Source organism: Bombus pyrosoma, linkage group LG2 (genome assembly GCF_014825855.1).
Source record: "Bombus pyrosoma isolate SC7728 linkage group LG2, ASM1482585v1, whole genome shotgun sequence".
NCBI lineage: Eukaryota > Metazoa > Arthropoda > Insecta > Hymenoptera > Apidae > Bombus > Bombus pyrosoma.
Genome location: NC_057771.1, coordinates 6,203,830 through 6,213,284, shown reverse-complemented (window position 1 = coordinate 6,213,284; position 9,455 = coordinate 6,203,830). Strand labels below are relative to the sequence as shown.

At 39.3% G+C, this 9,455-nt stretch overlaps 2 protein-coding genes across 9 annotated transcripts; both read right to left on the bottom strand.

Annotated features, from left to right (window-relative positions):
* Positions 1–2,126: 2,126 nt before the first annotated feature.
* Positions 2,127–6,390, bottom strand: LOC122577814 (tubulin polyglutamylase TTLL13). Of its 8 annotated transcripts, none has more exons than XM_043749421.1 (14): positions 5,992–6,390; positions 5,521–5,920; positions 5,378–5,459; positions 4,993–5,283; positions 4,752–4,908; positions 4,584–4,684; positions 4,303–4,431; positions 4,003–4,228; positions 3,734–3,915; positions 3,425–3,656; positions 3,171–3,332; positions 2,931–3,096; positions 2,751–2,839; positions 2,405–2,670 (listed from the first exon to the last, which is right to left on the bottom strand). In XM_043749421.1, exons 2-13 carry the CDS (start codon positions 5,795–5,797, stop codon positions 2,757–2,759), a joined length of 2,088 nt encoding a protein of 695 aa, XP_043605356.1. In that variant the 5' UTR covers positions 5,798–5,920; positions 5,992–6,390; the 3' UTR covers positions 2,405–2,670; positions 2,751–2,756. The 8 variants fall into 8 exon arrangements, with proteins under 8 accessions (XP_043605360.1, XP_043605356.1, XP_043605355.1 ...); XM_043749420.1 differs by having other exon boundaries at positions 2,755–2,839; XM_043749424.1 differs by having other exon boundaries at positions 2,413–2,546; positions 2,756–2,839.
* Positions 6,384–8,349, bottom strand: LOC122577816 (D-aspartate oxidase). The gene is made up of 7 exons (XM_043749428.1): positions 8,024–8,349; positions 7,433–7,645; positions 7,133–7,358; positions 7,001–7,068; positions 6,793–6,910; positions 6,617–6,718; positions 6,384–6,539 (listed from the first exon to the last, which is right to left on the bottom strand). Exons 1-7 carry the CDS (start codon positions 8,206–8,208, stop codon positions 6,429–6,431), a joined length of 1,023 nt encoding a protein of 340 aa, XP_043605363.1. The 5' UTR covers positions 8,209–8,349; the 3' UTR covers positions 6,384–6,428.
* Between the last annotated feature and the right edge of the window lie 1,106 nt (positions 8,350–9,455).

Here is a 9,455-nt window from a genome sequence, read left to right as displayed (position 1 = left end):
GTATTTCAGATTAACTAGTATCTCTAATACACAGTAGAGTTAACTAGTTATTCTTGTAAACTTTAAAACTCTCGAGTTTCTCTCCGTATAATCCACGCTTTAAGCTTGTTTTATTGTAATCCTTTTTAACAAATATTATACATGAGTAATGTACACAGGATCCTATAACTACATAATGCTCATATTAGTATTACAACGAATAGAATACCATCTTCACATATCTTCATCCTATATTTTGTCATGTTATGACGGAATGAGTGGGCGAGGGGGGAGGGGTCACGCTGAAGATCTCGCGCGTTAACGTTGCTTTTTTTTTCTCTATTACGAAAAATTATATATGGGAATGCAGGGGATTAAGCATATAACGAGAAGAGAAATATTACTTGACCTGACGGATGAGAGGGGGAGGGAGGGGGCATGCAATCGAGAACGATGCTAGGTATTTGAAGGATCAAAGATAATGGTTTTCTAGTACAAACGAATGAATCGTAATTTAAGTAACTACTAGTAGCTGCTCTATTTTTCAGAGGTAATTTACGTAAGTTGTATCGTTTGCGAACGAAACCGTTATGCGATCACTGAACATGACGCACGCCTAAGAACGAAACCTTATGTCTAAATGGGAAGAAACAGTTCTTTAACTTATGTTTAACAGTAGCTTAATCCCTGTACAATTTGTTCAAAGCAAATGCATTTCTTATGTGTCTGAATGTTTGTCTCATTATACTACCTTCAAATTCTGTCACCTCGTTGTTTTTCAGCCTTTTATCTTACCATCAAAACCGAGACGTTCTCGTAACACTCAAAGCGTGACGATTTATAGATCAACGATTTCACGAAAATAGGCACCGCTTATGTAATACAATATTAGACAAATATCCAAATATTCGACTCTCTTTCGTTGTTCTTTAAACATTTGTAAAATTTTATCGAATTTGTATGTATTCATTTATGTACATAGGTCATTTACACTCTTTCGAAGGTAAGCGATAGTAACAAAGCGACATAAAATACGCGTATAATGACCATACTAATCAATCTATTGTATCAGATTTGTAAATATCTTCTGTATCGTGTTAAATCGAGCCAAGAATGCGTTATATGCGTTCATCGGGTCATTTTTTATTTTTGCCGAGATACATGTAACGACGACAGGGGGAAGGTAATGGTTCCTATTCCTTCCCTAGACAATCACTTTACGTCTAAATTAAGGACTCGATTATTATTTGAGTTTTAAGGAAAACCTGAGCGTTTGAACACGCGATTTGAATGCAGCACCTTATTATTATTATTATTATTATTATTATTATTATTATTATTATTATTATTATTATTATTATTATTATTATTATTATTATTATTATTATTGTTATTCTGGACTATTATCAATTAAGTACTATTATTATGATTATTGTATTATTACTTTGTACAAGATCAATATCTAATATTGGTAAATGAATTTTCATTCATTATTAATCTTAACGCTCCTGTATTTTGAATAAGCGTTGAAGAAACGTGTCGCGACGAATCGATCGTTCATTTTTAATTGAAAGCTGTGGTTCCATTGATAAAAAAAAAAAAAGAAAGAACTATTGAAAACGGAAGAAATTAAAAAAAGAAACAATGCAAGGCATACAAATTGACAACAATGTCTCACATTAATAGAAAAAGAAATGTCTACGTGTTATTATGATCGAAAGGTATACACGCCAAAATTGTTCATAGATTATTTTTTATCATGTGAATGCTGACATACATATACATACATACATCACAGATGATGCGTGTGCGTATAGCGTGTATGTATGTCGCATCAACGATAAACGAATATTATACATATTGCAGACACGTTACATGTATATACGTATGTCATTATTAGGATACACAATCAAGATGTGCGATGAAAATTTCGATTACCGAAGCGTGTATATGTTCAATCATTGTGTGTGTGTGTGTGTATGTGTGTATGTGCGAGCGCGCGCGCGTGTGTGTGTACATATTTATATGTCATTTTAAATAACAAATCCATATATGTTGATTTTTAAATTATTCTTGTATATATCTTGCGAAACGGCATCCGTTAATCGAAACATAGTTAAAGTTTACAATAATCCCTCTTTTTGAAGTGATTGAAATTAACAATTTATTTTCATAGTTTGACGTATTAGTCTTTGAACTTATCATTTTTAAACATGGGGAATCATTTTCCTTTAACATGAAGTATACAGTTTGATATTAACAGATCACTCGTTAGAGAATGCTTAAAAAAGTAATTGTAAAATACAAACGTTTTCAAATTTATATCTAATCTCATTGTGTTTTTGAATTCATGAATCGCGACGTATACTTGTTAAAATTTCGACGAGTTGAACTCGCCACGTTTTTCAAGTGTATGAAGGCGCACGATATTCGATAAGGTACGAGCCACGTGGGCCTTCGTTATTCGACAGCTTTGATCGTTCGAATTTAGATTATCCATCCAAAATTTCTCCGGTATCCTCGGTCGAATATAAACCGGCACCTCGTTACAAATTACTTTGAAATCTGTAATTCGAAGAAACTGCTTTTGTACTTTGTACTCGTGACGCTCAAACGTATACCTCACCTCGCACATAACAATTTCTTATCTTTTAAACTCGTAAATAGAAAATTATTATCCGGCACTTTACCCTATGGAAAGCAAACAAAACATATTTATATAAACTTACAAATAATAACTAATTCATTTCATGGAACATTATCTACTTTACTTGCTTTCAGGCAAAATTGCGGCGACTGACTCGTCCACGGTTCGTATCTAGTTTCCATTCCAGAATGCTGATGAAGATGACACTTGTGCCTACAAATAGACGCGCTCTTGCTCGTACTATCCGCATACCCGAGTTTTCCATACAATCCGTACTTCTTCTCGTCGATAGCTCGCAACGTACCGTTCTTTTTCATTGCCATATAGATTTGCTCCAACATTCCGTAACTCTTGATCAGGAAATCTCGTTGAGCCAATGCCGTAACGCGTTCTCTTTCCTCAGATTCGCAGATGATCTCTGGCTCGAACGAGTGTGAAGTATTAGTAGCCGAAACTGCCTGCTTCTTTGTCTATACATACGTTTGGAAAATTGTTTCGTTAAAATTCAATGCTTTACAACACTTAGTTATTTTGAGAAACCGACATTCGAATGGGAAGAATTCCTTCTCGATACATTCGCACACTTGTTCCTATCCTGATCGTGCGTCGTTGTAGACTTCTGCGTTACGTTTGGACTCTCCGAATGCAATTTCGAATCGCTCCATTTGCCAGAGATCTTCTTGCTTTCTTGTTCCTTTATCTTCATCTATCGATAAAATTCGCTTTTATGAGCGCTTTTCGCACGAACGAGAATCCAGCTGTTCGTTAAATATACTTTTACGTAAACTGATGAGACACCTCGTTTTCCTCCTTTTGAATCCTCGACGCTTCTTCCCGAGCTCTGGATGCCGCGGTATCTTGGTACACGGAAATGCTGCTTTGTTTAAAGAATGGCTCGTACCTTTCACTGTCGCAACATGGATAGATTCTGCGGAAATTGCCCATATGCTCGTCCTCCCATTTAAATTGCTTCTGCAGGTCTTCCTCCGGTTTGTCAAGCTTCGTTGTGCCGACCGTCGAATCATTCGTACTATACCAAATTCACGATCCGAATTATCCCTTTACCCAGGAACAAGTTATGGTACGAGAACATTTCCACTAATTTACCTGCCGTCCTTTGTGTTTATTCCCTGAAGCAATCTATCCCTAACTCGCTTTCTATCTTCTTCAATAATTTTCTTCTTGTCGCATTGCTGCAAATTTAACATTTCGAACGTACTCATCAGCAGACCTTCCTTCACATCCTTATCGATCTGTGCGTCCGTATGAAAACTCGGCGAGTGATTTACCTGAAGTATATTTTTCCCCATGAGCACAAATGTGCAAAATGTGTGCAACTTTTGGCACGTTATTAAAATTGAGACGTCGATCGTTACCTCTAAAAGATATGGTTTCAACTTCCAATCGAGTAGCACATCAAAGCCCAGTAGCTCGAAGCACGCGTAGGTCTTATCGTGCGTTGGAAAACACGTGTGATAACTGTGTTTCAGAACAGGATGTGCTGCCAAAATCGTTTTTATAATAATCTCATCGATCTTACGCCATAGTTCATCCACGTCGACGTCTTTCATCTTAAACCACTTGTTCAGAGTGGATATTTTCCTGCATACGAAAGATTCTCGTCATTCTGAAGGCGGTTGAACGAAACGACGCTTACAAGAACATACACCACCAACCTTTTGCTACCAACTTCATCGTCGATTACGTACATTCGGCTGTGCTTATTGACAGCGTAATTCGTTAGGTGCATAAACACGTTGGACGTATTGTGACCGGTTGGTTCCTTGTATCTGCTCGTGGCGAACCTGAAACGCGCGGCACGTAAAGAATAAATAATTCGAATTTAGTCATTGCACTCTTTACGATCGTACGTCTGCTCTAGACCGTCAGCACAGCTTGAGTTTCGTACGGTCGCAAAGGTCAAGGGTTAATTAAAAGCAAAATGTTGACTATATACCTCGCAAGACCGTCGTTGTAAACGTAAATCCTAAGGGGATCGCACGAGGTGAGCAACGCGTAGATACGAAGATCGAATTTGTAGCCGTCCACCAGGAAGGGCTACAGACACGAATGATCTTCACCAAAAGAAGAGTAGAAACGAACGATCAAAGTTGAAAATGCATACCCTAGCCACGTAAACCTGGCAGATCATTCGCTCGCTGGGTTTAACATCTTTTAAGTTTTTTGTCAAATAAATGCCGCGCCCTTGACAGCCTGTGTCGGGCTTGATGATGAAAGTTTTGGAGCGTCTCAATTTAGCATAGGCTATTGCCTCTCCGTGGCTAGACGTTTTGATCGACAGATAACGTAAATCTTCTAATGATACATACTATCGATTACTTCGATAAAGGACAGAACGTTCTTACTCTGCGGGGAAACACCATGTCTTGGGGAAGAAATTGTAGTCCTTTGGAAAAAGCCTCAGCATACGATTCAAGTTACGAGCAAGCAAATCTTTTCTACAGATTTCTGTCATTCCTGGAAAATGATTGACCTTCTGATATCTTTTCATATCTTTCGCTCGTTCCACGCTCACGCTCAAGTCTGTCCAGTAAAGGTTCCAGCTGCTGTCCTCGGTAACCTCTTTCATCCCGAAACGAGCCGCCACTCGTCTCACCGCGTCGTATTTGCAATTACTCGTGCATATTGTCAAGTATCTGTAATCGCAAACATCTAACAAATACGAGAAAACAGACGCAGAGAAAAGCGAAGAATGATATTTTCGATTTCATTGACAACAAACTACTGTACCTCCGTTTTTTCTTTTTCTTCGCCTTGATCGAAGTTCCTTCCTTTCGCGACTCAACGTCGGTCTCCACGAACGACAAATCTGCTGCAATATCGTGTGCATAAATGGAACTGTTTACACGATACGCAAGCTTACGAACAAATACCTTTGTCGTCCCTTTTATCAGCGAAACATTTAGAAGCAATCGGCTCCCGATCATTCTTAGACGAATCGGTAGATGGAAGAACGTTAAACGAAGTATCAGATACCACGAGTTTCTTGCACCGGTTTCTGTACACTGTTTTACATGATCGCACTTCGGCACTGGAGTCAGATTCACTGGTGATCTCGTTGTTTATCGGGTAACTCTTCTTCGTATCACCGGCTTCGATCTCGCGCTCCACCATCAAAGGACGTTTGTTGCTGCGTTCGATGAGGTTCATGACCGGCGTATCGCATTATTCTAAACGAACTGTCGTCGCATGGCTTTAATTTGATCATATGTCGAGCCAGACCTGCATTATACTTCGATCCGTCAATTTTATTCCGTACGCGGGACCGATCACCTAGACAAACGAGAAACTAATAATATCCTCGGTGAAAAAGGTATTCGACTGTGATCAATTTATTGACGTACAAGAAACCGAAATTCGATGCTATTTACAGAAACGCCCTTTCCAAAATAGATCGTCTCGTTTCACGCATCGCACCTCGCCTCAATTGTTTTTCCATTTCTCGAGGCAAGAAGGCAGCCTCGTATCCTAATTTCAATTTAAACGGTGCAAGACTTTTCAAGCAGAATGCATGCGACAATGCGGGTTAATCGACGGTTACTGCGGTGCAGTTCGTGTTAAACCTTCGCTCGAGAAACTTTTCGTTACTTTAATTACGGCGCAACGTTGTTTTACAAAGTTCGTGCAGTCGCAAAAGGGATCACGAAAACTTGCTACATATGTACGAAACAGCGTTGTCAGCCGTAGGATTATCACGAGCACGCGCAGGCATGTCTAACGTAACAAACGTGGCATATTCTTTGGAAAAAGATCTTTTATTATCTCTCGCTTATCTAAGACTTTACAGATTCGATTTCAAACTCGTCATATTCTCTACGATGTTCACGACGTTCAAAGCACAGCCCCAGCATAACGTCACGCCACTCCCTCCGTGTCCGTAATTGTGTATTACCTGCAAAGGTTCACTGATAGTTTTAATCGATCAAAAAATTTATACGTCTCACGTTCATCCAGCTTTCTTTTCGATACCGTAACTTGTCTGCCTTTAGAAGACCTGCAAACTTCAGCTTCAATACGAACTTGGTACCTTCCAGGTCTCAGGCCAACCCACTCCTTCGCTATTTCGGCTCCCTTCGAAGAAAAACGGTTAATAATTAATTGTCATTACGTGTTCGATTTAGTCAAAAATTTTAAGAAAGCTATACTTTCAGAGCGGGTAAAATGCGCACACATCCGTTATAAATGAATTCTGAGTCTTCTTCTCGTGGTGTACAGTCGAAATCGTTCTCTTGGTGCGTACCACCCAACACTACACTGTCGATGCTTTCGAAAAAGGAATTTCAACATTATAAATAAATACAAAATCGTCGTACGACTAACGCTTAAAAATAAATCTTCCATTTAATTCGTTACTTCGGTATTATGTAATTTCCATCGTCGTCGTCTACCAATAACCCGTGCATTACCCAGGATGCCGTCACCTTAAACGATACAATGCGTAAAGAAATTTCATACTGCGGTATATCAATCTCTAAAACTACCAACCCTAGCAACTTGACCTCTGATAGACCTAACGGCGTTATCACCCACGAGTTCATGTGCACCGAGGCCGCTACAGTTTATTATTAAGTCGTATCCATCGTCGATTAGTTCGTTGAACGTGTGAATTTTCCTGTTTCGTATTTTTCCGCCTATGTGGAGGAATCGTTTCATTAACCAAGGCAACAATCTAACTGGCTCGCACGTATACGTCAGGAACATCCATCCGTGTCTATAATTCGTGACACGAATTAATTACAATGACACGAAATTAAATATTGCAAGTGAATTCCGTTGATACCGTACTTATAATTGGCATTCCACTCTACGTTTAGTTTCTCCAATTCACTGGGATTTAGTTCGTACGCACCGTACACCACTTTCGTCCAGGCTAAATCGAAGAAACCATCGGGATTACTGGTAACACGGTATACCGGTATCAAGGAGAGTCCTATTTCAGAAGCCAAGCCCGCTTTCCAAAAGTTTTCCAACCAACGATGCGTGATTTCACCCCATTGTCTGTCAACGTATAGTGCAGTTATAAAGCGAGTATAAATTGCGTTTAAACCTCGTCAGCGGAGGCTGAATCATTGTTGTCACGATCGTCGAACGCTTTATTTTATAGCGATTAAGTGAACGTAGTTAATTAAAAAAAGGCTGCTTACCTCTACGTGATAACTGAATTAAAAAATAAAAATAAAATGTAACTTGGAGAGTAATAAGCGTAAAATATTTGCATAAGTCAACGTTCGCTGTTTCACCGAGGATCAAACTTCACCGATCCTTTCTCTTTGATTTCGTCACAATGAATTTTAACATAATGCATTCCAGTTACGTACATAGTTCAGTTTTCCAGCTAGAGACAGCTCTCGGTAGCTGAAAATGCTAAATACTCACGATATTTTGTCACAAGGAGTGCTTCCGAGAAGATAAGGACTCCACATACCGGCACTTCCGTCGCCGGTAGTTGCTGGTGAAAATTTATCCGAAAATATCTGCACCTCGAATTGTGGAAAACTGCTTTTCACCGCGAACGCACTTGTCATGCCGATCACACCGGCGCCCACCACTGCCACGCGCATTTCAAACGCAAATCCGATATATAATTTCGCGACAAATCTCCAAACGCAACTAATGCTTCTCGTAACAGCATTCGTCAAAGATGTTTAAAAATAAAAAATTGCACGACTCGAACGATAACCCCGTCATTTTGTATTCGTAAATCACAGTACATAAATAACCGCTGCTCTTCGAATTGCATCGAGCGAAGATAAATAGAAACAAATCGACTGATTAGCTATACGAATTGAGAACACTACGATTGCTCGATGTTGAAGAACATCCAACTACTGATTAATCTTTAAACCATAAAGTCTACAAGAACGAACAGTGATTTATCTTAATTCATTTTGGATGGAAGATTACGATGAACTTACGATACCACATATTCCTAGCATAATGCCACTTCACAGCCCGACAATATTATGCTAGAATATGGGAATCGCGGTAGTCAGCGCGCGGAAACTGTTGTGAAAAAATTACCATGTCGAAGTCCAAGCGATGCTCGTTTCGTGGCGCACCAACGATAAACGGAGCATAATACTTTAAATTTCGCATCTCAAAGGTCTTATACTCTGCTTACCGATAGCACGACACACGATTTCGTTTTTACGGATATGACATTTTCGTGCTCGAGATCCATCGCAGGTCGCAAGCTCAACGAAGTAACCCCGAGGCGATCCTAGAAGGATCGTGTAGCGCTAATCAAAAGGAAATATTTTGAAGCGGTCGTTTTGACGTACGATCCATCGACTGAGCCCTGCACACGTATCTGCCTCCCACAAGACGGCTGACCGAGGTGCCTGATGACAATTCACGATATGGAGTATTTGTTTACATCGCATACGAATACCATAGACATAATACGGCCCGGAAATGCGATAAAGAATAAAATGACAGGATAGACGGTAATGTTCTTGGCGTCTTAAAAAAAGAAAGGTTATTTTACTCGCGTCTATATACCTTACTGGAGAAATTAATCGACAACATATTCTTGAAGCTTGCGATTGTGCGAGGTCTCCTAGGATCTACGATACACCGAAGGCGTATATATTCGTGGTACAGTTGAAGTGAAGGAAATTCTATGGTTGAAAATAAGACGAAAATTAAGAATAAGGCTGCAATCTTGGTAAATGAAATTTGAAAATTTGTCGAGTACGCGAGCGGATAGATTGAAAATTTCACTTTCGAGTCCGATAATTGTTAAATTATTACAAGTATTGGGTTATGAGAAGAAACGTGTCTTTATAAATTTGTACGAAAATACTCG

Coding starts and splice junctions, on each gene's coding strand:
- LOC122577816 (XM_043749428.1), bottom strand. CDS start 8,208: ATGCGCGTGGCAGTGGTGGGCGCCGGTGTGATCGGCATGACAAGTGCG. Junction 7,646..8,023: donor ACTCCTTGTGACAAAATATC/GTGAGTATTTAG, acceptor ATACGTTGACAG/ACAATGGGGTGAAATCACGC. Junction 6,719..6,792: donor GCATTTTACCCGCTCTGAAA/GTATAGCTTTCT, acceptor TTTTCTTCGAAG/GGAGCCGAAATAGCGAAGGA.
- LOC122577814 (XM_043749417.1), bottom strand. CDS start 5,797: ATGAACCTCATCGAACGCAGCAACAAACGTCCTTTGATGGTGGAGCGC. Junction 4,685..4,751: donor GCCAGGTTTACGTGGCTAGG/GTATGCATTTTC, acceptor TCGTGTCTGTAG/CCCTTCCTGGTGGACGGCTA. Junction 4,432..4,583: donor TACAACGACGGTCTTGCGAG/GTATATAGTCAA, acceptor CGCGCGTTTCAG/GTTCGCCACGAGCAGATACA.